The sequence below is a fragment of the Giraffa tippelskirchi genome, chromosome 4, assembly GCF_054371585.1.
Source record: "Giraffa tippelskirchi isolate mGirTip1 chromosome 4, T2T-mGirTip1v1.2.pri, whole genome shotgun sequence".
Classification (NCBI taxonomy): Eukaryota; Metazoa; Chordata; class Mammalia; order Artiodactyla; family Giraffidae; genus Giraffa; species Giraffa tippelskirchi.
This window is the reverse complement of record NC_137278.1, coordinates 209,802,917-209,830,853: the sequence shown is the minus strand read 5'-3', so window position 1 is coordinate 209,830,853 and position 27,937 is coordinate 209,802,917. Positions and strand designations below refer to the sequence as shown.

At 56.5% G+C, this 27,937-nt stretch overlaps 1 protein-coding gene and 1 long non-coding RNA gene across 4 annotated transcripts in view; one reads left to right on the top strand and one right to left on the bottom strand.

The window, feature by feature from the left end:
* TBC1D22A (TBC1 domain family member 22A) overlaps positions 1 to 27,937 on the bottom strand; it is a 260,169-nt gene that overhangs the window by 59,246 nt on the left and 172,986 nt on the right. For 2 of the 3 annotated variants that reach the window (XM_081595008.1, XM_081595010.1), the window contains 2 exons: positions 18,526 to 18,601; positions 3,668 to 3,795 (listed from right to left, as the gene is read on the bottom strand). In XM_081595008.1, the coding sequence (XP_081451134.1) occupies positions 3,668 to 3,795; positions 18,526 to 18,601 (204 nt within the window). Of the gene's footprint in view, positions 1 to 2,006; positions 3,396 to 3,667; positions 3,796 to 18,525; positions 18,602 to 27,937 lie in introns of those variants that run through there. The other variant, XM_081595009.1, reaches the window with a different exon arrangement.
* Positions 683 to 11,207, top strand: LOC145546879 (uncharacterized). Its single transcript, XR_014083363.1, has 3 exons — positions 683 to 754; positions 4,883 to 5,147; positions 5,871 to 11,207. It is a non-coding gene; the product is annotated as an uncharacterized LOC145546879 (long non-coding RNA).

Genomic DNA, 27,937 nt, shown 5'->3' with positions numbered 1-27,937 from the left:
TTGGACAAGTTGAGGAAAGTTGCAGGATAAAAAAGAAAAAATCAATATAGAAAACTCATTTACATTTCTGTACACTGACAATGAACCATCAGAAAGAGAAATTAAGTAAACAATCCCATTTACAATTGCATCAAAAAGAATAAAATACTTGGGGATAAATCTAATCAAGGAAGGGAAAAATCTGTGCACTGAAAACTAAAAGACTGATAAATGAAGCTGAAGAAGAACAGATAAACGGAGAGACACTTCTCATTCGCGGGCTGAAAGAATTAGTGCAGTGGAAATGTCCCTCTAACCCACAGTAGCCCACACACTCAAGGCCTTCCCTGCCAAAATTCCCAAGGCACTTTTCACACAAGTAGAAAAACAAACCTAAATTTGTACAGAACCTCAAAAGACCCCAAATAGCTGCAGCAATCTTGAGCTGGCTGACACTCTAATGCCACTTAGGAAAAGAGAAACACAAGCCAGAAAATGCACTTTCATCTCCTGTCTTTCAGGAAATCTGCAGGCACTGACCCTCCTGGCTGTCCCCTCTCCGGCAGGTCCCCCTGGGGGAGGGCTGTTACACTCACAGGGAGGGCGGTGTCACTCCACAGATGCTGGGAGAAGCCGCTCACGTGTCATCACCCGCACGGTGGGACTGCAGCCCAGTGCACACCCCAGAGTGTCTAGGGGGTCGGGGACCCCAGTCGCACGGGAGGCACACCCCCTCCTGTGATCTGGGAGGAAGTCAAGCAGCTCCGACAAAAAGGTGAGTTTTGTCCCCCAAGCCCGCCAGGCTCCTCTGTCCATGGGATTCTCCAGGCAAGAATACTAGAGGGGGTCGCCATTTCCTTCTCTGAGGGATCTTCCTGACCCCGGGATCAAACCTGCATCTCCTGCATCTCCTGCTTTGGGCGCCTTTACCACTGAGGCACCGGGAAAGCCCCTCCAGAGAAGGTGTGTGAAGGTCAGTGAGGGAGACCCGCTGAGGCTGGAACGCAGGCTTGGAGGTGAGGCGGGAGCAGGGCGGAGCAGAGGCTGGCACAGCTCTCCCTTAGGCAGGGTCCCTGGTGTCAGGCGCTCCCTAAACGTGCAGCTCAGCCGTCCCCGTTGGCCGCTCGGCCCACTGTGGCCCAGGCCTGGCCCCCGCTGCCCTGGGGGCCGGCCCCAGAGCTCGGCCTCATGGTCCACGTGGAAGCAGGGGGCAGCCATGTGGCCTGGAAACACCCACGTGCTCTCTCAGAGCTGGCAGCCCGGTGCAGCCCCCACTTGCCAGGCAGGAAGCCCAGGCTTCCTCCACGGGGGGCTGGGAGGCCCACAGGGAGGGGAGGTAAGCGGCAGGGAGGACCCAAGCAAGGCAGAAAGAATCCCGGTTGACTGGATGTCTCAGCCCCGAAGCTGCACGGCACACATGCCCAGAACCTTCTGTCTCATCCGAGGTCACCAAAATCCACATGGAGGGCAGGATGCCTCCTTTCCACCAGCTCCCTCCCACAGCCCAGGCTCTCTGGGAGCTGGACAGGCCACTGAGCCACCGCAGCCCCCAGGGCAGCCGGCACCCCGCTGTGTGGGCACAGGACGTGCCCGGGAGCAGGCTCACCTCCTGGCCGGTTGGGCCACTTCTGGGTGGTCTGTGCTGTTTAGTTGCCGATTCCCTCCCCGTGACTTCTGCCCCTCGTTCACGGCTGTGTCGTGCCAAGTTCACGGCCTGGGACAGAGTAGGTGCTAATCCATAACCTTTTGTCGACACGCATCCCAGGAGGATGCTCGGCTGCCCCGTGAGGGATTAAGGACTTGAGGAAACCGGTAAGGGCCCAGGTAATAAACACCCCGGTTTAGGGGAGACTAATCGCCCGATTGCCATCCGATGATTACTGTGTATTTTCATTGCCAAAAGATGCAATACAATTTCATGGTTACTTGGGCCTGTAAAATAGAAATACCCCCAATTTTTAAGATATGAAAAGGTTTATGACCAGGGTACTGTCAGTTCAACAATGAGTCCGTGGTACAAATGAGTCAATTCATGATGAAATTTAATTTCAGGAAAATTAACTCAATAAAGATGCCACAATTGCACTTAAAGTTTTAATACCTATTAGGAGTCGTAGGGAAGTGGTGCAGGGCCACAGACGCCGCAGATCCATTTTCGGCTCCTCAAAACGCGACTGATTTAATACCTAATTTATTCATAATGGGGACAGCACTACAGAGAACTTTGTGCTTAATGAGGGGGGGCCGGGATCTCAGCCTAACCCATCACAAGTGAAGAGCATTTGCAATTTACGGGATATTAAGTTTTGTCTCCTGCGGTGTTGCCAAGACCTAACTGATAAGACCAGGCTGCCGGCCACTTTAACGACCACCCCCCCAAAAAAAACACTTTATGTCCCAGTAAATATTAGTGGTTAGAAATTCTGTGGCCACCAAGTGCCTAGAAAAGGGATCTGAGTGCCGTCTAGTGACCAGTCACGGCTTCTGTAGCCAACACCCCTAGAACATACACGCTGCAAACAGGAGCAAAGTCCAAACCCAGAGCTTCAGAGCCCAGAACAGCCCGGGTGCCCCACCGGGCGTGAAGCATACGGGCAGCGTCAAGAACACAGCTCTGGGCTACTGTTCTCCGTGGCCTGGGAGAAACCAGCTTGGCGCACGGGGCTGGCGGGGACACACACAGCACCCAGGCCAAGGGCTTGCTTGACAAGGAGGCGGGGCGAGGCCCGTCCAGCCTGCTTAGGGCCCCGGGGCCCCCACCCCATCTCCATGGGGTGCCTGCCCTGCAAAGAAGCCCGCAGCCTGGGGCCCCATTTCCCAGCCTCGGCAGGCACCTCCCTGTCTAAGCTCATGAAGAGCTGATGTCCAGGGCAGGAGGAACCTTGCCTCCCGGAGTTAAGAATAAAACCCAGCCTCTACGAGGATCCCACCCCGAGTCCACACAGGGCGCCCGCTTGCCGTGAGTGGGGTGGAAAGGCTGTGTGGAGTCCCCAGCGCAGCCTCAGCAAACATCTTCAAGAAAATGGAAAGACGCCAAAATAAGCAACGCCACTCTCGAGGGGACAAAGGTGGTTTGTTCCAGAAAACTCAATCTCCTGAAGAAATGAATTTCATCAAAATCGGTGGAGAGGAGGAAATTTTCGAGTCCACCGCGCCTGTCAGCGACTTTTAAAAATCAACTGGAAACACAGACGACGGGTGAGTCCTGAGCAGGAGTGTTTCTGGTGGACACGGCCGGAGATCCCCTGGAGTCACAGCTGCCTCGCCACCCCCGCCCCCGAACCCGGGACAGCTCCGCGGCAGGGCGGGACGGAACCCAGACACAGACAGACAACAGAAAGCTCTTCTCCCGCTCTCAGCTCATCAGGTGGCAAGAAATGGACTTCCAAAAGGCCACGTTTCAGTGGAGACAGGCTCTGAAGGCAAAATCAAGGGCAGCAAATAGACCCAGAGCAGAACGTGGCAGGATGTGAGGGGCGGAGGACACGTGCGAGCCCCTTGTGAGGGGGACACAGCCGGCCCTGGAGGGGAGGGCACAGCCGGGCCCTTCGGGGGAGGACAGGGGGCCCGGCCCTCGAGGGGACACACACGGCCGGCCCTGGACGGAGGACGCGGGGCCCGGCCCTCGTGGGGACACACACGGCCGGCCCTGGAGGAGGGACGCAGGGACGCGGGCCCCGGGCCTCACCTGGTAGGTGTCCCACAGGCGCACGGCGCAGCGCAGGGGCAGCTCCCGCAGCAGCAGGTTGTTCATCCAGCGGAAGGAGAACTGCAGGTACCGCACCTCGTGCTGGTCCAGGTGCCGGTGCACTGGCTCTGCGGAGACAGACATGCCCCCCGGGGTCAGCAGGGCCTGGACACCCGCCGGCCCACCGCACCCCTCCCCTCCACCAGCAGGGCCTGGACGTCCACTGGCCCACCGCACCCCTCCCCTCCACCAGCAGGGCCTGGACGCCCGCCGGCCCCCACCGTGGGGTCAGCAGGGCCTGGACGTCCACCGGCCCACCGCACCCCTCCCCTCCACCAGCAGGGCCTGGACGCCCGCCGGCCCACCGCACCCCTCCCCCACCAGCAGGGCCTGGACGTCCACCGGCCCACCACACCCCTCCCCCACCAGCAGGGCCTGGACGCCCGTCGGCCCACCGCACCCCTCCCCTCCACCAGCAGGGCCTGGATGCCCGCCAGCCCCGCCACACCCTCCCCGTCCACCCGCCCGAGCAAACAGGCCCCGCGGGGTCAGCAGGGCCTGGACGCCCGCCGGCCCCCACCATGGGGTCAGCAGGGCCTGGACATCCACCGGCCCACCGCACCCCTCTCCTCCACCAGCAGGGCCTGGACGCCCGCCGGCCCCCACCGTGGGGTCAGCAGGGCCTGGACGCCCGTCGGCCCCCACCGTGGGGTCAGCAGGGCCTGGACGTCCACCGGCCCACCGCACCCCTCCCCTCCACCAGCAGGGCCTGGACGCCCGCCAGCCCCGCCGCACCCTCCCCGTCCACCCACCCGAGCAAACAGGCCCCGCGGGGTCAGCAGGGCCTGGACGCCCGCCGGCCCCCACCGTGGGGTCAGCAGAGCCTGGACGCCCGCCGGCCCCCACCGTGGGGTCAGCAGGGCCTGGACGTCCACCGGCCCACCGCACCCCTCCCCTCCACCAGCAGGGCCTGGACGCCCGCCGGCCCCCACCGTGGGGTCAGCAGGGCCTGGACGTCCACCGGCCCACCGCACCCCTCCCCTCCACCAGCAGGGCCTGGACGCCCGCCAGCCCCGCCGCACCCTCCCCGTCCACCCGCCCGAGCAAACAGGCCCCGCGGGGTCAGCAGGGCCTGGATGCCCGCCGGCCCCCACCGTGGGGTCAGCAGGGCCTGGACGTCCACCGGCCCACCGCACCCCTCTCCTCCACCAGCAGGACCTGGACGCCCGCCGGCCCCCACCGCACCCCTCCCCGAGGCCCCAGGCCCGCCTGGAAACCGCCTACACCCACCCGAGTGACCTCCCCCAGAGCTAGCAAGGACCGGGCTCTTCTGCTCCGAGAGCGGCACCTCCTCCCGGAGGAGCACGGCAGACGCCGGGGCAGCAGTGACCCCGACATGCCAGCGTGCTGAGCCTGCGCCCCATCGGCAGGCCCCGCGCCCCACCCCAGGAAGGGGGTTAGGGCCAGCCCGACCCGACAGGTGCGCGCGCTGGTCCGAGAGGATGGGGAACACACAGGGACACGTGGCGGAGCTCAGACAGAGCTCCATGGCCATGCACAGTGAACAGTGGGCGGCGGGGGGCTGGGCCAGGCCCGCGGGCACTCGGGCCCCTAACCCCCAGGGCAGCTGGGGCTCACAGGGTTTTAATAATCGTGAAGTAAGGGCCGACTCCCAGGTGACTTTTCAGGGGTTGCGGTGCCCTGGGCGTTGGTTCCCGTCCTCTCCTCCCACACAGCAAGGCAGCGGCTCACCAGCCGAGGAGCCGTCGAAGGCCCCCGGGGTTCCCCCCACCCCGGACCTCAGTGCTCACAGAGCAGGACCCTGTCTGAGCCCAGCGACTGGCATGGAGCCAGGCCTGGTGTGTGGCGAGTGCCCGGCACGTTTGTGCATCGAGTGGAGCTGGGCTGGAGCCGGACGTGGCTCAGAGGCGGGGGCCGGGCGGGGGCTATGAATGAGCTGCCCGGGACCCCCAGCCAGGCCCCCTCGCCTGCAGTGCCACTGGCCTCGTCAGCTGAAGCGAAAGGGGACCATTTACCAGCAGGGAGAACAAACAACTCCAGTAAGTGCCTGGGAGGCATGTGTCACTTTTCTAACGTAAACCAGCGAGCAAACAGATTTGGAAAATTAAACACGTTTCTGGAACATCTGTCACTGAAGGAACCCAACCCAACAGTCAAAACGGGCCCTTTTTCTCCTCCGCAGCTCCGCCTGAGCCCGACCTCACCAGGCACCGGGCAGGCTCGGCCGGAGAAGCCCATCCCAGCCAGGGCGCCAGGACCGACAGCCCGCTGGGCAGCTCCTGCCCACAGCATGCTTGCCTGGGCCCGTGTGAGGGCAGGGAGGGGGCCCGACCAGGGCACACACCGCAGCACAGACTCAGGACTGTCCCTTGCCGCGTCCGGAATGGGCCCCGTGATGCTGGTCAGGCCCACAGACCTGCCAGGTGTCTCCAGGTGCCACCACCCTGGGCACAGCCAGGGTGTCTTCAGAATGAGGCCCACGGCGTCAACTCCACGAGGACGTGGGCAGAGGTTCCTCACGGATCAGCTCTTTCCAGGACGGAACGGGGGCCTCCACAACCCCAACACCCGTGACACTGAAGGCGCAGAGAAGGCAAAGCCGCTGTCCTGTCCTCCAGGAGCTCAGAGGACAGAAAGAAAGACGCAGCTCCGAGCCCCAGGTGGTCTGTTTCATTGGAAGGGGCCTGGGCTTCTCTTCTGCCCAACACAGCCTCGCGCTCCCGAGAGGAATGAAGCGGGCAGCCCCGGGACCACCCAGCGGGGACGCGAGCTTCAGCCACGAGGCTCTGCAGGACCTCAGGGGGGTCCTCGGGGAGCGCCTGCCCGGCAGCCTGCCCCCCCGGCCCGGCCATCCCAGCTGACTCGGGACCAAAGGAGCAGCCGTGCCAGGACAGCGGCGGGCGCTCCGTGATCACGTGGAGGTGGCCGCTCCTCACTGAAGACCTACTTTCTTTGAAAGCAATGATGGAGACGGATACAGTGGGCCGGGCACTGCTGCCCCCCGAAGCCCCCAAGCCCCCAACGCACACAGTGAACGTCCAGGGAGGCTGCCTCCTGTTCTGAACGTGCTGACAAACGGATGCCTAAGCTCGAGCCGTTACTTCCTGTTCATATACATCGGGGCGCCAGTGTATATGCTGGAGGCATTTTTCCGGTTTTATAAGTAACTGTGAGCAGATGCTCTGTCACCGATAAAGGTAATTTGGCTAGTGATAACACTGGACTTGAGATTTCCATTTCACTGGAAACAAGAGGGGACCTAACCGCTCACATGCAGAAACCCGACAAAGGAAACCCCTCACAGGGCTCCCCCCACCAATGCCCCTGCCGCCCACCCGAAAGGCGAGCGCAGGCTTAACAACACCATGCTGCTGCTGGGCGAGGCCCGGGTAGGCTTTGATCTGGGGGGAAGGGAGCGGATTTCAATTCTCTAATCAGTTAAAAAGATAAAGAACAAAAACAAGAGCCGCTGACAGTGAACACAGGCCTCTCTGCAGCAGGAGGCCCCGTTCTGGGCTCCCCCAGCCTCCTCTTCGCTGGGCTGGCTGTACAGAAAGAGTAACCGGCTAGAAGACACCAGGGCCCAAGGAGAGGCAGAGCCCAGCCACCCCAGGACCCCCGGCCAAGGACCAGGGTGGCAGGAGGAAGGGGCACGTCAGGCCGGCCCAGCAGCTGCAGGCTCCCGGCCACACGCTGACCTGCCACAGCCACCCCCAGAGGCCACCAGGAGGACAGAGGGCCCCGCTGGGAGGGGCCGGGGGGCGGGCAGATGGGGAGGCAGTGCAGGGCCCGGGACCCACGACCCCGCTCCCCAAGCCCACGGCACCCCCCACAGCAAACACCTCATCAGCTCCGTGTCTGGCGGGGAGCAGGCCTGAGTCTGGGCCTCTGGCCTGGGGGCTCCCTCAGGGAGATGAGAGCCCGGCCAGACAGGAGGAGAGACCTTTGGTTACAGTGTCAGGAGAGCGGGGCTCAGATCCCCGGTCAGCTTCTGGAACGTTCTCCGGGCACGGAGGACTGCACTGTTCCCTGAGCAGTGACAGGGGTGTGACTGCAGGTGGAGCTGGGAGCTCGGACCAGCCGGGAAAACCACTCCCGAAGGCGGGCTCACCCAGACCACGGCCCAGATCCACCCCAGGGCCACCTCTACAGAAACAGCAGGTGCCACCTCTGCCTTCTTGAGAGGCCAGATGGTTTACTGGGAGGACTCTGCCCCCCACTCACTCCCCGTGAGGCTGCTGCTCCCCTCCTGACTTCCCAGGGATGCTGGTTCTTTTAGAGGGAAGGAGGTAAAGACACTCATTCTCTCCAGCCACTAGTAACCGCCAACAACAACGGCTTCGGGGAATCATCTCGAGACCAGCTTTGATGACCCACACTCAGAACCAAGACGAGTCTTTCTTCCTAAGGTCGAGGGGAATCGCTCTACCGCTCTCTTTGGAAGTCTCCACTTAGAAGTTAATTAACTGGTCTCGGCTTGGCGATAAACCTGGAACGTTGGTCTCGGGTGGAGGGTCACAAAGATGTCATCATTAAAGAGCAAAGAAGCTAAACAGCAGAGTGGGACCTCAGGGGCTCGCCTCTCATCACCCACCGGGGTGGTCATCATTGCCTCCTGAGTGAACACACCCCCACCTGGGCAGCCAAAGGTGGCCCCAGTGTGGCCTGCGGAGCTGGGACCAAGGCCGAGGCGCGTGTCTCTAGCACCAGCACCCACCCGCCTCACAGCCCTTGAGGGACAGCCCACCTCCCCTCCTTTCTGCGGCTGCCAAGTGGGCTGGGTGTTGGTGGCCAGGCCATCTGAGGGCCTCCCTCTAAATGGGGCGTCTTTTACGATCCGGTGTAAGTGCAGGCCTGGAAGGAAGAACTCCCGGAGCAACTGTTAACGTTCCATAACCTCACATAGGACAGAACGTCCTCACCGGTCAAAGCCAAAGGACGCCGCGGCTCTAGGCCTTAAAAGGCCCCTCGAGTCCTGCTGGGGACTTGAGTGCAGTCCCACCTGCCGGCCGCCAGCCCCAAAGCCCTCCCGGGACCCAGCCAGCCCCAACACGGGAGGACAGTTGGCTCCTAATTTTAGGAAAATAAATCTCTCTCTACTGGCCCAGGCGGGACATCTAAAACCAAGCTTCAATTGGGAGGAAAACACAAGGGCTGGGGAGGCTCCGAGGCCCAGAAAGGACGGATGAGAGGGAACAGAGACGGGCAAGGAGGTCCCCAGGTGGCAGCCCAGCCCGACTCGCTCCGCACAACACCCTGGCCTTGGAGACGGCAGGAGGGGCAGCAGTCCTGAACCCGAGGGCCTGGGACCACAGGGGGAGCCTCTGGGACTGGGCCCCTGCAACAAAGGCAGGCAAGGGGCAGGGGGCAGAGGGTGGAGGCCAGGGGGCAGGGGGCAGGGGGCAGGGATCAGAGGGCAGGGGGCAGGATTACAGGAATGCTGAGCCCCGGATCCTTGAGCCAATGACCCTTCACAGCAGGCTGGCCTGGCCCTCCCACACAGCGGAGCCGAGTCCTCCCGGGCACTCGGGTGGGCATTGCCCCCTCCCTGAGTATCTGACACTCCTGAGGGTGCAGGGAAATGCATCTGAGTGGTGGTCCCTGGGGTCAAGGCTCTTGCACAGACAGCACGCTGCCTCCACAGCAGCACCAGGTCAGTGAGTGGGAGGAGCCAGCCGGTCCAAGAGGCCTCGGACCCCAATGTAGAAGGCCCCGCTCAGCCAGTGGGGGAGGGTTGTGGGGGGACGGGCGTGGGCAGAGGATTCACGCTGAGGTGGGACACTTCTCAGGGAGGGTCGGCCCTCTCCGAGCAGCTAGGAACTGCCGCTGCCTGGCCTGTACGCAGCGTTGCTCTGTCCCTGCTAGAGGCGGTGCACCGGCTCAGATCACAAGCTTTTCCACCCGTCCGACCACCCATCCTGCGGCCTAATGGGCAAGAGGGTGAGGATGGGAGAGTCTTGGCAAAATAAAGGCCTCCGAGGAAACCTGCGTGGTGCCACGAACGTCCAGAGACTAGAATAACCAACACGGAACTGCTCTAACCCCCACCCCAATCAGGCTCCTTGTAAACAGGGAGCTTCATCTTCAAACTGAACAGAAGCAGTGAGGCCCCAGACGCTGGGGGCGCCCTCCTGAGCCGGAAGCGCAGCAATCACCCAACTGGTAATTCAGCAATCGGTACCGAGCTTGCGGGCATGCTGGGCGCCGTGCTGGAGGCTGGGACGTGGGGACGCGGGCGCCTGCTGGAAGCCAGGAGAAGGGACGTCCGCTCTGCCTTCAAAGAAGGCAAGCTTGACCTTCTGTCCTCCGTCCCCACAGGCACAAGGTATGGGCAGGCGGCCCGGGAGGAAGGTAGAGGTCTGGCAGTGGGCACTTCTACGGCGCGGCCAGAGGCCGCCACTCCCCAGGGAAACCTGGGGCAGGAGCGGGGCACACACGACTCTGTGCCAGGACCCACGGGCCCCCCGCATGGCTGGGAGACAGGTTGGGTGGGCTCTCCCGTGTTCGGTACCAGAGCTGGATGCCACACGGAGACCATCCTGTCCGTGGGGGACAGAGAGCAGGCGGGGCTCCGGTCATGGAGAAGGTCACGCGCCGCTTCCCAGAGGAGCTGTGAAACACCAGCACAGCACTGCGAGAAAGAACTGAAGCCAGGGCCTCACACGCTGCAGGCGCTTAATAGATGCTAGCTGCCGTTACTGTGATGATGATGATGATGATAATTAGCAGCAGCAGCAACCGAGTTCAGTCACTGACGGAGGCTGAACTAGAACCTAGGTGTTATACGTTATTTTCTAGACTACAGGAAACTTCCTCTACTTCTTTGATTCTCTTTTTTGTTTTCGGACTAATAGATGGCATCACCGACTCAATGGGCATGAGTTTGAGTAGACTCTGGGAGTTGGTGAGGGACAGGGAGGCCTGGCGTGCTGCGGTTTATGGGGTCGCAGTGAGTCGGACACGACTGAGCAACTGAACTGAACTGAATAGATCCCTCCTCCCCAAAATGCAACCACATAGCCATGTGGGTTTTCGGCTGAAGGCACGTTAAACCGACCGGACACCTCCTCGGAGAGTGAGAACCCATGGCCACCTGCCGTCCACTGGCCCCAGGCAGGCACAGCACGGAGCGGCTGGAATGATCAGGATGCTGGGCACGGGGACCAAGCCCCAGCCTGGGACAGGAGACGGCTGGGGAGGGAACACGGAGGCGCTGCCGCGTCCACAAGCCTTCCTGGGCCCGGCGTCAGTGCCCATCACTGAGTCCCAGGGCCCACACCTCCACTGAGACGTGGCCTCCGTCCCCCGTGCTCACATCAGCCAGGCCGGGGCCTAATGATGCCAGCAGGGGAAGGGAGCGTGTACTGCTCACTGCTGCTCACTGAACATTCCACGGGCTGGGGTCGCTCCGGCAACTGATTTATCCTCTGCTCTCCGAAGGCTCACCTTGTAGCGGTAATAAAAATATTTTCACTTGGGTGGTAATAAAGCTGAATCTAGTTTACTAGCTGTAACTGAATTCTATCTTGAAAGAATAAGTCAATTTTAACCTTACAATGTAGTCGAGACAGCTTTCAGAGAAATTTCATTAAAATCGCATTTAACCTAAATTTAAAAACACAGGGAAAGGGAAAATGCTCACGCAGATTAAGGCTTTAACACACGAAGGTAGGACTATTCTCCATCAATGCATATGGGCGTTTTTTTCTCCTAAGGGTGAAAGTGTAATTGTTAATAATAATGACAGGCAGCGTCCCCCTTGGCGCCCCCGGTCCCCCAGGCAGTATCAGCCTCACTAAGGGGCATCCTGGGCTGGCCAAGGCACCTGCTGAGGGAGGCTTCCTGCCAGGTCCCACATGCTGGGCCAAGCAGATTCCCCAGACTAACCCCCAACCAAGGACGGCTAACCCGCCCGCTGTTCCCTGCCCGCTCTGCAGTTGGTAAGATTAAAACGATGATGACATAATACGGGTACAGAGTTGGCTGAGTTCACGATGTGCCAGGTGCCATTCTGAGCATCTCACCTACACTGCCTCTCCCAGGGAACTACACTCACCACCCAACCCACCGCCAGGGAGCAGGGCAGGAACCTGAACCCTCCGGATCCCGCCCTGCGCTAAGAGGCGGTGCAGGGCAAGCCAGAGATGTTCCGCAGAAGGATTTCCGAGGAGCCCAAGGCAGGCCCCACGTCCATTCCTCCTCTGACCCTCACACCCGGCCCCTTAACCAGCCCCCCGTGTCTGCTCATGGAGCAGCAGCCCCGACAGAAGGACAGAAATTCAGCACCTCCTTTCCTTCTTCCCCCCACAGCGCGAGGTCGACCGACCTCGGGTGGGCTGCCCACCACATACAGGCCTGCACACCTGCCCCCACCCCACCCAGCCGCAGCCTCTCCTTCCTGCAGCTTCGGAGCAGGTGAGCGCGCTGAGAGCCTCCCAAGTGCAGGCAGACAGGCGGCCTTTTTGCAGACCAGCCCTGTACACAGGCCGGCACAGGTGTGGAGCCAGGGAGGGCAGAGAGGGACCCACACCAGCCCAGGTCCCCAGCCCTGTGCCCAAGCAGCTCTGGGTTCCGTAGGTGCCCAATAATGCACTGAACACACCAAAAATGGTTCATCATTGACCTGAAACTCAAATTGAAGTGGGCGTTCTCTTTACGCTGAGTCTGACAGCGCTAAGCCTTGGCAGGATTCCTTCCCGGTTTTTCCTCCAGGAAGAGAAAACAGAGCTTGGAGGGCGGTCCCAGCCTCCCCAGATAGCCTCGGGATGGTTTAGAGCGTGGACAGGACTCCCTCTGGGCCACAGTCACTGCCCATCCGGCCCAGACTGGCCCACCAATGACAAGGTCTCTCCTTTTCCCCCGGGCCCACTGGGGCCTCCGCTTTACGGTCCCTCCAGAGCGGAGAGCAGAGCCCCGAAGACCGTGGCCTGCAAAGGAGTCACGGGCCTTTGGGGATGGGAGTGCCTGCCTCCTCCCCGCCGCTCCCCTGGCTGCCCAGGACAGACCCTGTGCCCGCAGGCTCCCCGACCAGGAACCACCCGCGGGCGTCCCTCTCTGTGCCCACTTCATTCTCCACGGGACAACTCGCTCATCTGTGAAGCAATTCTTTAAGATCTGATTTTCAGTCTTCTGAAAAACACCCAGCATGGACATAACCAGATTTACACATCTGCTGAGGCTATCTTCAGATATCTCTTTTTAATACTGATATAGGATCTCATGGTTTTTTCATCAAAAGATATAGCAAATATTCCACTTACATTACCTTGTGCCACAAAAGATGTGTGAGCTCAGAATACAAATTGAGGGCTGCCCCACGGTGGGGGGTGGGGGGAGGCCCTGGCCCCAGGATCCAGCCACAGGGCTCTGCCTGCAGCCTCTCCACAAGCAAGCCCAGGGATTGAACCCGGGGGCCCCTAGGGACCAGCAACCTCAAAGGTTAACATTGGATTTAAGAGACATAATAATAAATGCACAAGGTGTGTCACTCAGATACACTGCAAAAATATGGGATTTCACTTTTCAGGGTTTGTAAACATGCCAGGTGTAACATGGAGTTAAAATTCAGCTCTAGAGCTTTGTACGTTAAAATCCTATCAGCCCACTGGCGTGTTAACGTATGTTTATTATTGAAGCAGTAAATTACTAAATGATTGGTGTGAACTGTTAATTTTACATACAAGCATCACTTCCTAAGCAGGGAGCAGACTGATGTCGGCAGAGATGCTGAGGGCACGCGCGCCCGCCTTGGCCCCACTCTCTCCACCGCGCCCCTCCCCTGGTAGCAAAGCCCGCCCGGCCCAGGGCATGTGGACACGTCCCTGTCCTCCTGACTTTCCACTTTCGCTGTAGCCCATGACTCGGTTTGGCCGATGAAATGCAGCTGAGCGCTGGGGACCACTTTCTTTTGAAGCATTAAGAGTCCATGAACAGTCCCCCAAGTTTTTCCCTCCGTCACAGGAACGAGGCCAGCAAACTCCTGAAAGCAGGTCCTCTCCCAGCCTGGGCTCCCAGGAGGGGACGGCACAGACCCGGAGCCTCGGCCAGGCCACAGATGATGTGCCGTGTGGGAGGAAGCTCACAGGGAGATTTACATGCTGTCTGTGGGGGTCACATGCACTTCCCTGGTGGCTCAGCTGGTAAAGAATCCGCCGGCAATGCAGGAGACCCCGTTTGATTCCTGGGTTGGGAAGATTCCCTGGAGAAGGGATAGGCTACCCACTGCTCCGGTATTCATGGGCTTCCCTGGTGGCTCAGACAGTAAAGAATCCGCCTGCAATGCGGGAGACCCAGGTTCGATCCCTAGGTCGAGAAAATCCCCTGGAGAAGGGCATGGCAACCCACTCCGGTATTCTTGCCTGCAGAATCACATGGACAAAGAAGCCTGGTGGGCTTCAGTCCACGGGGCCGCAAAGAGTCGGACACGACTGAGCCACGCACACAGGTGTGGGGGTCAGGGTCGGGATCAGGGTCAGGGTCAGGTCTGTTCGGCCAGCAACAGTGGGATCTAGCTTCCACCCAATGCAGACTTTTACCCTAAGTTGCCCACATACCCACTCTTTTTCCCAAGATGTTTTGCACTGACCACCGGACTCATCCCAGACTGGATGGGGTGCTGACATGCCGCCTTCCGGGAGGTCTGAAGACCACATCCGGGAGGTCTGAAGACCACATCCGGGAGGTCTGAAGGCCACATCCGGGAGGTCTGAAGGCCACATCCGGGAGGTCTGAAGGCCACATCCGGGAGGTCTGAAGACCACATCCGGGAGGTCTGAAGACCACAGTGACCGTGTCCTGGGTTAAGTTGTGAAGGGAGGTCTGCGCACTCGGTCTGCTGTCCTTCCTGATTACACAGTTTCTTAGAAGCAGTGAGAAAAAAACAATTCAGATTTAGGTGGCCTCTTGGACTTTCAAATTCATTCTTGGATGTGAATATTTTTTGCTGGATGTAGACCTACCCACTCCAGTGTTCTTGTCAAGAGAATTCCATAGGCAGAGGGGCCTGGGGGGCTGCAGTCCTTGGGGTTGCAAAGAGTCGGACACGACTGAGCAACGAACACTTTCACTTTTCAGACTCTAGGGTGACAGCTGTAGTCCTTTCAGTACATGGATGATATCTGCTCATACTTCTGTTGAGAAGTCAGTTCTCATACAGCCATTCTTAGAAAATAATCCTTTACTCTAGCTGCTTTAATAATTAGTCTTCGAATAATTTTTACTATTGTGTGTTTATACAGTTTTCTCTTTATTCTCTCGGAAATTCAGCGGGCTGGCTCTTCAATGTGTGAATTGGCTCATTTCAGTAGTTAGGGAAAATAAGTTATTGTCTTCTCAAATTCTGACTCTCTCTCTCTCTCCACTCTATGACTCTAAATAAATAAATATGAGGCTCTCTAGCCATACCGTTGATATCTCTTATTTCATGTATTTTCCATATTCTTATCGCCCCATGCTTTATTTTGGCTATTTTCTTCCAACCCATCTTCCATTTCACTAATTTTCTCTATAGCCACGTCTAATTTGTTAAATCTGTACCCTGACTTTTTAATTTGATTATCGTATTTTTCACCTCTCATGTAAAATCACAGTTTCTCATTACCCAGGCAAATACTTTCAAGACTCTCTTTTTTATATTTCTTCATACATACTAAGGAGATTAGTCTCATGGCCTGTGCCTTAGGATTTCAGAAACTTCACACCTTGTGGGCCTTGTTATCTGCGGTTTCTCTTTGTTCTCACTTAAGAGGCCTTGAATATGTATTTGACTTTGATTATGTGTAGATCATTTTACATGAAAAAAAGAGAGAGAGACAATTTGAGGAACAACTTTCTGGTGACTTCTTTCAGGAAAGATTTTGTTTTGCTTCCCTGAAGTCCTCCACTCTGGTCGGGAAGCGCCGCAGTCACGGTTCAAACAGCCCTGGTCCTCTCAGGTGATAGAAGCTTGGCCGGTGAGACTGCAAGAAGGCACCTTCGCTTCAGCTCCACCCCGAGGGTCAGGCTTCTGGGTCTCAGGAAGCACCTGGGCATTTCGTGCATGCCCCTTCTCAGGCAGGCTAGGGTTTGACCCTTTCCCTCCATGAAGCTGTCAAAACTACACACCCCACTGGGATTATTTCTTCTGGAAACAAGTACCCTCAGGACAACAGTGGCCTTCAGTCTGGGCTTCTGAGAATTACAGAAACTTAACACCTTGTGGGCCTGGCTTTCCATTGTTTCTGTTTGTCCTCCCTTAAGAGGCCTTGAATATATACTTAGCTTTGACTATGTGTAGATCATTTTACACGAAAAAAAGAGAGAGAGAGAGATAAACAAAGCTAGAACTCTCTGGTTCTAGCATTCTCACAGAAGAGGGCCAGGGAATTTTTGTCTCCTTGTTAGCAGTTCAGTGCTTTTAAGAAATGAGTTTTCTTTTTACCTTCTTTCTTTGCTTTTTTTCTCTCTTTCCTTCTACCCCCCACCCAATTTGTTTAGTTGGCTTCAAAAAATAATCTTATCCGTTGTTTCGGTCTCCTGGGTGAGAAATCTGGTTGGAGTTAACTAGCCCATCACCACTAGAAGTGGAAGGTCCCCCTGCCCTCACCTTTTATATCCCCAATTGAGTGGCTCAATGCTCCATCTCTCATTCTGTGGGAAGTTCTAAAACTCCTGCTCAAAGATCACAGGTGACTGACTCCCCTGGCATTTCTCATTACCAGCCTCCCTCTCTTGAGACGATTACCACCGCCCAGGCCATCTCTCAGGCCGCTGCCCGTCACCCTCCCACCTGGCCTCCATTACAGACAAAACCCTCTTTCTTCAGTCATGCCACCTTTCTGTCTATGGAGCAGACTTTTTCTAAAGATTTGAGGGTAACAGAGAGTAGGGTAAAGCACTACTCAGAAAACTGCTTGAGAGTGCTTTCCAGAAATTCTTTAGCCAGTAGTCACAGCGAGAAAATGAGACAGTGACTCTGATCGTCCCCTGACCTTCCCGCCCCTTCGGCGGCTCCCCCTCCATCCGCACTGCCCCCTGCACAGTCCAAGCCCACAGAGTCGTCCTTCAGGAGGACAGTGAGCGAAGGGGGCCTGGGACGCCTCTCCCAGGGGCTGCTGATGAGAAAGGGCCCAAGCCCTCCCAGTTCCGACACTTTCTGCTTGAAAGGCCCAGCAATTTTTCTTCTGAGGCCATCACAGAGGTTCTTTCAGGTCTTGCTGGAAGAACAGTTACAAACAGGTTACCCAGTTTAACCTGCAACCAAACAGAGCCTCCTGTGTTGTGAAGAACCGATCATTTAAACAGGACCACCACAATGAAAACGCCCTCCTCAGAAGCCACGGGAAAATAAGAAGGGGGTTTACTGAGAAGCCCAGGCCTGGCTGGGATTCCTTCGGCTGCTGTTGCTGCTCATTTAAACCATCACCCCGCGAATCTCTGATGCACTGCTTCTGAACCACAGCACCCGAGAAAATCGGTTCAAGCATTTCCCAAACCGCGGCCCTGGAACAAACGAGCACTAACCACACGTTTCTAACCTCCGCAGAAACGCGAAATCCACCTTCTCAGAGAAACAGGAGAGGAGCCACTAAGTGTAATTCACGGGTCCTGCAAGTCGTACTTCAAAGATCCAAATGAGGCTGGGGGGGTGCGGGGAGAGGGGTAAGTGTGAAGCTCCTGGCAGGGAATAAAACCCGACATCATCCGACAAAGATGTCCCCACGAAGTTAAGAACAAACGTACATAAATGCAGTTACATAAGCAAAAAAACTGTGCTGTGAATAGGTGGCTGCCAAGCAGCTAAATATACTGAATCAGATGAAGTATTATTGGAAGAACCGTGCAGAACTTCATAATATGGAAATTAGGTAATAACCATTAGACACAGCTGAAAATCAGATTCAATCAAGCGACAGAATGGAGTTCATAATTTGTATGACTCCGTTTTATAATGTCATTCGATCATTTCCCAAAAAAAGAGCCTTTCTTGGGAAGATGGGGACGGACATGCTACCTACAGCTGAGGGTACAGCAAGGGCAAAGGGGACGTCCACACCCTTGGAAGGTGGCCCTGGGGCGCCGGCGGCGTGTCTCCGCTTTGAGCGGAGTGGACATCTCTGCAGATTCGGTGGTCACCCGTCGAGGTCACGTGGGGCTCAGCCTGCCTCTCCCGGCACAGCGCCGCTGACCGCCTGGTGTCACAGGCCCATGCCCAGTTCTGCACGGCATCACTCCGTTAACGCTCTGCTCATTAATTTAACAAACGCTCAGGAGGGTACGCTTGGGCCAGCATCATCTTTCAACGTTCATTTAATTAAACCCTGCTATTGCAATGTGACAGTCAGCACATCACAGGGGGAATTATTTTAAGGACGAACATAGAAAGTATTTCAAAGCCCCCACCTACACATGAAAGCGTAATCGAAAACGGCTGGGCACACACTATCATTTTTCTGTAATATTAAAGATGTTATTTTTCCGACTCAGTAATTAATTGGATTCCATGGAGAAATTATACCGGCATCCTTGATAGCGAAATGACGTGCAGAGGCAGGAACGCTAGGCCAGAGGCCGGCCATAAACAACCAGGCTGCCGCCGGATGGTGACAACCGCTGGCCTTAATGAGACTGAGGGCTGCCTGCTTCGGGGACGCGCTCATTATTTCCTGCGAAGGGACGGCGCTGAACTCTGACTGTATCGCTTTCATGAAAGGACCGGGAGTGGCTCCGGCCCCAGCAGCACCCAGGCAGTCCCGGAAGAAGGCGCGGCATGAGTTGGGGGGTCCCGGGACAACCGGGTGAGCCTTCCACCCCGTCCTCCCCCACCCCCAGGAAGAGGGGCGCCCAGGATGCGGGCTTACCATCAATGCGGCTCACGAGCTCTTCCAGCATCTTCACTTTCATCTGAATCCCGGGCTGGGCGAATGTGTAGTTGTCCTGAAGGGAAAATAACAGGGAATATCATATGCATGGAGGATAAAACCAGCTTCCAAAGGGGAACAGGCAGTGGGGACGAAGGCGGACGGTTTGACAAGAGAACGAATTCACCAAGTGAGCAACGCAGAGAGCATGAGCCTGCGTCACACCACCCGCCTGCAGGGTGAGCCGGGAGGTGAGCCCTGAAGCTTCCCGATGCCACCCACTCTGGGGAACAGTTACTGGGTCATTTCTACATGTAAAGGCAGAGCTTTACATTTACGTGGAACAGACAGCTCGCTGAGGGGCAGAGTCCGCCGGAAGTTGCTCTGGCCAGCAGCAGGGCAGAGTGCGTTCAGCACTGCAGGGGAGCTGAGGTCAACCAGGGACCTGCCCGGCTACCAGCATCAGGACTGAGGACACGGTCGCGATGCGAGCACGGAGGGGCCAGGAGACTTCAGTCTCAGGCACTCAGGTGAAGAAGTTCATAAACTAAGACAGGAAAACCAGCACGGCCCGTGGGCAGAGGGAGAGGGGTCTCCAGTCAGCAGACCTGGAATGAGCCCAGCTGGATGACTTAGATGCTGTGTGACATTAGCAAGGAACAGAACCTCTCTGGGTTTCAGCTGCATCATCTGTAATGTGAGAACGACAACGCTGCCTGTGGGACTGCTCTGAGGCTTCAAGGAGGCACTGTCCCAGCAGGTGCCAAGGCTTCAGGAACAGGAGGCCTGGTGCCCCCACTGTCATGACCGGGAAGGTGGCGCCCCCCACATCCTGCCCCAGGGCACCCCGCAGATCAGCCCTCAGGAGCCTCAGCGCACGCTCGGGGACCGTTCTCCTGCACTCCTGCAGGGACAGACTTGTACTGGGTGATTACGGGAGGCAGGGCAGTGACCCCACCGAATACCCAGGGCCTGACTGCCAGCAAGGAGGCAGGGGGGGCAGTTGTGAAGGCTGCTAATCAACCAACCGGAACAGGGAAAGCACCCGGGATCACCCAGGTGGGCCCAGTGTGGCTGGGGCCCTCGGACGTGGAGGCAGGAGAGTCAGCATCAGAGAAGTGAGGACACCGGCCCCCACTTGGAGGACGGACGGAGGGACCAGCAGCCCAGCAAAGCAGGCTGGACAGAGGCCAGGGAGCAGCTCTCCCCTGGAGCCCCAGGAAGGACGCCGCTCAGCCCACACCTTGATCCACACGTTGACCCGGCCCCTGCCCCATCCTGCCCCAGGGGCAGGTCCGCCTTCTGACCTCCAGGACTTGCTGTTGTTGTCCAAGCACTAAATCGTGCCTCTTTGTGACCCCGTGGACTGCAACACACCAGGCTCCCCTGTCTTCCACCATCACCCAGAGTTTGCTCAAACTCATGTCCACTGAGTCAGTGACGCTATCCAACCATCTCATCCTCTGTTGCCCCTTCTCCTCCTGCCCTCAATCTTTCCCAGCATCAGAGTCTTTTCCAATGACTCAGTTCTTCTTATCAGGTGACCAAAGTATTGGAGCTGCAGCATCAGCATCCGTCCTTCCAATGAATATTCAGGACTGATTTCCTTTAGGATTGACTGGTTGGATCTCCTTGCTGTCTGGGGGACTCTCAAAAGTCTTCTCCAGCACCATAATTTGAAAGCATCAATTCTTCGGCGCTCAGCCTTCCTTATGGTCCAACTCTCACATCTGTACACGACTACTGTACATGACCTCCGGGACTGTGAAATGACCCATCCCTGCGGTTTCAAGCCACGAGGCGCTGTGCCTGCGGGTCCTTGACTATGAGTGAGTGAGTGGGTCCTGTTGGTTCAGGCAGGCTTGTGCTGGTCCGCTGCTGGGGGAGGACGGCTTGTCCTCAGGGAGACATGGGTGGGAGGGGATGGGACAGGGGAACAGCTCCCCCGCTCCGCCTGCCCCGGGGTCTATGGGGGGAGGGGAAGGGCTCCAGGAGACACAGCCAGGAGGAGAGGACGACCTTCACGCCAGCAGTGATGTCTGAGGCTGAGCAGTCGGACGTGGCACCCAGGGGCTCTGCACTCTCTGGGCTTACTGTGTGTGTGCACACAAGCACACACACATACACACAGGCACACACATGCGTGTGGACACACATCAGGCACACATTCATACACATGCACATGCGTGCACACAAGCATGTGGACACACAGGCACACACACACATACACATGCGCACACAGACAAGCATGTGTACACACGGGCACATACATATGCACACATACTCATACACACCTGCAGACACAGAAGCATGTGTACACACACACACAAGTATGTGTACACACATATAGACACACACTCATACACATGCATACGCACACACAAACATGGGCACAAACACAAATACACACACACACACTGATACACATGTGCAGACACACATACACACATACATACGCAACCATGTGTACATACACACAGGCACAAACACACATACACACACACATCCTTCCTGACTAGAGCAGGAGCCGCGGCCGCTACAACACAAAACTAAAAATGCCTACAAGGCAACCACGATCTTTTTCCCACAGAAATGGAAAACGAGCGGACTCAGACCAACTTCCTGCTGCGGTTTCTCCCGTGTGGATTTCAAGTGACAGGCCCTGGATCCCAGGCTGTCACATCTCCACGAGGGCAACTCCAGCGGGAGGCACCGAGGCCCCGCGTGCACTCTGCCCTGCTCTGCGCAGGGGGACGCGCTCCCAGGGCGGCTGCCACACGGGCCTGGAAGGATGTGCTTTGTAGACGGGGTGACAAGCTGGTGGGCCTCGCTACACTCTGCAGTCGGGGGAAGGGAGGGCTGTCACAGACCAGCGCTGAGTGGACAGGAGCACTGGGCCCTGAAGGGCCTGTGCGCATCCCAGGGAGACCCCTGGCCGCCCCTCCGGCAGAGACAGGCAGTGGCACGAAGCCTGAGCTTTCATGTAGCTAAACATTCAGGAGCAGAGGAATTTGGTTTTGGACCTGAACTTGACAGGGTTAGCCCTTAAAGACTTGATTTCTCTCTGGAACTTGGGTGACAGAGGAGACTTACACTTGAATTCGGGACACGCTGCATATCTGGAAGCTTCCACACTGTCGTCTCAGCTCACGGCAGCATTTCCGATGAGCCAGCGGAAGCAGTCAGGCTGGACATATTTAAGGAAGAGAAATAACCGAAGCGCAGAGCCTTGCAGATCACTGCGTTACCGTTCAGGTCTGACGAGCTCCAAAGCCATCAGGACCAGGCTCGGACGCCCCCTCCCCGCGGACCCAGGAGAATACTCAGAGGAGCAGGGGTTCCACTGGGGGCTGGCCTGTCCCTAGGGGCGGTGGGCTCCACGGGGGATCATGCCCCTGGCTGAGCGGGAACCTAATGGTTATGCAGAGAGCCAGCTCAAGGAGCTGGGGGAAGCGGCCCTCAAACCCGGGCTCTGCTTTCAGGCGGAGGGAGTCCAGCCAGTGCCTCCCCTGCCCGTTCTCCGTCTCCAGAAACACTGGCCCCAAGAAGGCGACTGACCACCCGCGACTCCGAGAGTCGAGATCGCCAGCAGACCCAGCCCTCCTCCCAGCTCTCGGAATCGGCCGCTCCCCCAAGAAGGCCGCTCCCCGGGACAGCTCTGCCGCACACGGGGGCCTCCCCGGGCCCAGGGCCGGCTCCGACACAGAGGGTCAGCCTGAATGACCCCCAGATTCAGTCCGCCGGTTTATCTGGCTCTCACACTAAGACAGGACTTCAACCTTCTCATTTAGAAGAAATGAAAATCATTCTTCGGTCTCCATCTGCCAGTATTTCATTTTATTTCTCAATTTGTTCAAAACCCAGGGAGGGGAGATGAGTTCTCTTGAAAATCCAAGTAGAAAGAAAAGAAGGACACCTGAGAGTCTTAAAAAAAGAAAAAATCTGCTTCGCGAAAGGTCCTAAGAAGACTGACAGGTGAGGCCTTGGGGTCTGGACATAGGCAGGGGGTGGGCGCGGGGGCAGGGAAGACCCGCCGCAGGTGAGGAACAGGGGAGTCAGTGGAGGCGTCCAAGCTGAGGACCGTGCCCCTCAGCAGCCAGGAAGCCTCTGAAGGACACACCAAGGACGTTCCAGAGCTGGAGGCTGGGCCGGAAGGCGTGAGGTGCCCACAACAGCCTCTCAGGAGGGGCATCTAGCCCCGAGGCCGCCCAGCAGGCTCCTCCAGCCTCTGACGAGACTGCGGGTTCTTCCAGCTCAAAGGGGAGCACTGCCTCCAGCATCCCATCCACACACCCACCCTCGCCCGCACACACGCCTGGCACAGAATGTATCTGCTGAGAAACAGGAAGTATCTGCAGGCAAAATAGGAAGCAAGTGAGAATACTGCGTGTTTATACGAATATTCACAGTCATAATATTAATAACACTCCATGCAAAGCAAACAGGCACACCCCTGCAAGCTGAGATTTTATTCTGGGTCTTTAAAGAATGATAGAAGAATATAGAAAACTTATTGCTCAGAGGGAGGGAAGGAAGGAAGGTCTGAAGAAATACAACGACCTTTTGGGAAGTGTTTTTACAGAAGGTAAAGTCCCTATCAGCAGGAAAAAAAATCAAAGCACGCACACCGGGCTCGCCTCACACTTCGGCAGGAACCAACAGCACTTTTGTGCTCTTCAGAGGAAAGGAGGACTAAATCCTTCTGAAGGAGTATCTCACAGAAGAGCGGGCAGGCCCACTCGTGTCAACTGAGCGGGAGGACCCAGCGCTCGGAGGACCGAGACCCCTTACCTCTGTGACAAGGAGCTGTGCCCGACCAGAGACACGGGCCCTCAGCACGTCCTACAGCTCTTCCCGGCCAGTCTTTCTGCAGGAAAGAGCCCTTCTGAGGCTGAAACCAAACCTGCCCCTCTCACGCACCCTGGACCTGCATCTGAACACCTCGCGACACCAGGCCCCGTTTCGGGCACCCTGGGGTCCAGTGAGCACAGTGAAGGCATCGATCATTCAAGACCAGCCCAGGGCAGACAGGGCTCCTCCCTGGGGGCAGAACACCCATCCGAGGGCCTCCTGCGCGCAGAGCAGTAGGCCTGAGGCTGCCGCCCCGAGGCTGGCCCGTCTGCAAGGTCAGCGCTCCCTCGGAGGGTGCCCCCACCTCTCCTGAACCAGTGAGAACGGCTGGCTGGCCGCTGCAGAGCACTGTGCTTTATGCTGAATGCCTGTTTTCCTGCTGGTCTGTGCCAGCAGAGGTGCCTATGGCAGCAGCTCGCAGTACAGGCCCCAGGCTTGGTGTTTCCTGTTTGTTGTGTTAATTTTGGCTGTGCTGGGTCTCCGCTGCAGCATACAAGCAGCAGAAGGGATTCGTCGCCCCAGGGCATGTGAGGCCTTGCTTCCCCAACGACGGATAGACCCGCGTCCCCTGCACTGGATGGGGACCACCAGGGACGTCCCGGGTGTGGCGTTTCTCACAAGCTCCTGGGAGTGGCTCGGGAGTTAAGCATCTCCAGCGACTCCACAGGGACAGGACTCCTGGCAGCATGCGCCTGGGTCCCTCTGGGCCTTTATCCTTGGCCTGTGCTCCCCACACATGTGCACTGGGAGGAATCGCGGCGCTTGTGCTGGAGTCTCAGAACCTGGGCGCGGTCTTGGGTCCCCAACACAGTCGGGCAGGAAAACAAACACAGGACTTGTGTTCAGAGATGACGGTCTGGTCGTCAAGCAAACGTTCACCATGCAGGCCACGCAGACGCACGTGGGGGCTCACCGTGACCGGGGGAGCCCGAGGTCAGAGCACGGAACAGGGGCCTGACCCGAGGACACACCGAGAATGTGAGGCCTGGGCCGCAATGCAGAGAACAGGGAGCCCCGGCAGCCGTGGGGAGCCGGGCTCACTCCAGGCAGGGGGCGAAGGCCAGTGTGGTGGGAGGGGCCGTGAGGAAGCCGGGGTTGAGGCGAGAAGACCACCCCAAGGCGGAAAGGCCACATGGGGAGCCAAGGGTAAGACCCCAGCAAAGCTACAGGATGAAGCTAACGACACGGAAAGGGGAGCCACCACACTCACGAGATCTGCATTTGGAAAAGGTGACTCTGGCTGCCAAGTGAGCCTAACAGAAGAGGCCAGAGAGGATGCGAGATGTCAGTCACTCGACCGAAGACCCTGGGCCCAGTGATGATGAAAGCGCCCTACTGGAGACGCAGTCAACCCAGACTGTCCCGACTGCGTTCGTTCAGCAAACTGCACTGGCTGGTTTTGTGAACTTGAACGGAGGCCTTCTCACTTATTGCTATTAGCTTGTTCATTTCACGTGTCTGGCTGGCACTGTGGGCAGTGGAACTCACACTGAACCCTGAGCACGTCATCCATCGCATCAGCTGTCCCTCCAAGCTGAGAGGCAGTGGTTACACACACACTCTCCATGTCCTCATCGCGGTCTCTGGGGTGAGGGGAGAAGGAGGAGGACGAGGACAGAGCTCCACGGCACGCTGCTCAGCGGGGAAAGACCGTGAAAGCATCAGTCGCTCAGTCGTGCCCGACTCGTCGCGACTCCATGGACTTCAGCCCACCAGGCTCCTCTGTCCATGGGATTTCCCAGGAAAGGACACTAGAGTGGGTTGCCATTTCCTTCTCCAGGGGATCTTCCCGACCCAGGGATAGAACCTGGGTCTCCTGCACTGCAGGCAGATTCTTTACCAACTGAGCTACCAGGGAAGCCCTTCTCATTTGGGAGGGCGCTGTAAAAATTTATCAGGCCAACTCTTTTCCCTAGCGAGCCTAATTTCTTTGATCTATTTCCTCATCTGTTACATGGAGAGAGGAAGCCTCCTTCACAAGGCACTGGGGGTGTGAGGCGAGTTACCGTATCTAAAAGAAGCTGGGCAGCGTCCACACAAAGTGTGAGTCCTTCTGCCTACCCGTTCCACAGGTTCCCTGGGGACATCGGTCACGGGACGTGGTGAGGGCTGAAGGCTCCCCCCAGCCCTGGCAGAGCGCCTTGGTGCTCCCCCTGTGAACTGCTCAGAAAACAGGGGCAAGCTGAACGCCTGTTTTGGGACACAGGCCGGCCAGCAAAGGTAGCTGGTGCAACAGTATCTGAAGGGAGTCCAGGTAAGTTATAGACCTGAGCTGTAAGGAGTGTCCACTAGCAGGAGGGTGGGGAGAGGAGGGAAGACAATAACAAGAAAGGCTCCCTGAGGGAAAGGGATCCTGGAACTGGGGAGTCCCAGGGAAATGACATTCTGGAAGAGGCAAAACCACAGAGATGGTGAGAAGACCCTGGTGTCAGGGGTTCCGGAAGAGGGAAGGATGGACGGGGGAGGGCAGGGGGGTTAGAGCAGAAAGCTGCTCTGACGACACCGCGATGGCGGACGTGTGTCCTCATGGTGGCGGTGGTGCAGTCACTAAGTCGTGTCTGACCCTTTGCGACCCCAGGGACAGTAGCCCGCCAGGCTCCTCGGTCCATGGGACTTTCCAGGCAAGAACACTGGAGTGGGCTGCCATTTCCTTCTCCAGGGGATCTTCCCGACCCAGCGACTGAACTCAGGTCTCTTGCATTGCAGGTGGTGCCCTGCACCATAGGTGGATTCTTTATGGCCTGAGCCTGTAGGGACACCCCATAAGTCCTTATACATTTGGCCAAACCCATAGAATATACAGCACAGAGAGGGAACCCCGATGTCAACTGCAGACTTTAGTAAATAGTAATATACCAATAACAGTTCATCAGTTATAACAAATGCACTACACTAAAGCAAGATGTTAATAACAGGAGCAAGTGTGTGTCTGTGTGGAGGCAGCAACCGAGTATATCAAACTCTGTACTTTCTGCTCAATATTTCTGTGAATGGTTCTACAATACAAACTCCATTAATTTAAAAAGTATGCAATGCATCCAAAAGAAGGTAGGAAAAAGGGAGGAAATAAGGTGAAATGAATAGAAGATAAATAGCAAAATGGCAGCCTAAACTCCAGCCACATAAATAATTACTTGAATGTACATGAACTAAACATACACTAAAAGGACAGGAAAGCAAAATCCAACTGTAAGCTATCTACAAGAAATGTGCTTTAAACAAGATGATACAGACTAGAAGCAAAGAGACGGAGAAAGATAAACCAAGGAAATATTAATCCTAGGGAAGACAGGATACGTATTTTAATATCAGATGAACTAGACCCAGGACAGGAGACATACCAGAAAAAGAGGAATATTTCATAACAATAATCATACAAATTCATCAAGAAAGCATAATCATCCTGCATATGTATGTATCTAAAAATGTTTGCTCTCATCACTTCCATTCAACATTGTACTTGAGGCCCTTGAATGCAACAAGGCAAGAAGAGAAAATAAAAGCCATACATATGAATAGAAAGAAGCAAAATTCTGTTTATCTGCAGGTGACACCCTTGTGCACATTAAAAAATCCTAAGGCATCCACCAGAAAGCTCCTGGAACTAATAAGTAAATTTAGCAAGATCACCAGAAGCAAGGTGTGGTAGATTACATTTTCCAAAAGTGGCCACAACAGTATCTTTTATCCCAAATGTTCTTTCATGATGTGATCAGGCCACTCCTGCATCAAGAGATGAAGCCTAATTTCCCTCTCTTTGAATCTGGGTAGGCTTGTGCAACTTGCAGCTTGCTTTCTGGAAGTCTTACTGGGTGCCTCGAACCATCGCATCAGAAGTTTGACGTTCCCAAGGCCACCGTGCTGTGAGGGTGTTGAGCCACACAGGGAGGCCACGAGTGGGCGGCTCAATCTATAATCTCTGGCTTGGGGTCGCCCAAGCCCGGGCCCTACACACGGAGAAGAGTGAGACTGCAGGTGATTCCAGTCCCCAGGCGACAACCCGTGCCAGCCTTCAAGTCACCCCACAGGGCGCCAGGCACCGTGTGCAGAGAAGCAGCTGGAGGGGCATGCTGACCAAGATCCTGACCCACAGGATCTGCAGTGAGACAAGACTCACGCGTCAGTCAGCAGGCTCTGGAGTAATGTTATACGATAGGAACTGGACAATCGTCAGTTCACAAAACTTGATTGTATTTGTATAAACCATCAATAAAAATTTAAGAAATTTACAAAGAAAGCCATACTACTAAAAGGACTTTCAAAAAAAAAGTATCTGGAAATAAATTTGAGAAAAGATTAGAATAACCCATACACTGAAAGTACAAAATGCTTATGAGGATAAGTTAAAAAAACACCTAAATAGATTTTAAAATATGCCATGCTTATGGACTAGAATAAATCAACATTGCTAATACTGTTAATTCTGGGAAAACCAACACACAGATTCAAAATATAATCCCATTCAAAAATCCCAGGCCCTAAGACTTTTTCCGAGGCTATTTTGGTAGGAAATGGCTAATGACAAACTTTACATAAAAATTCAAAGAACTAAAAATACTCA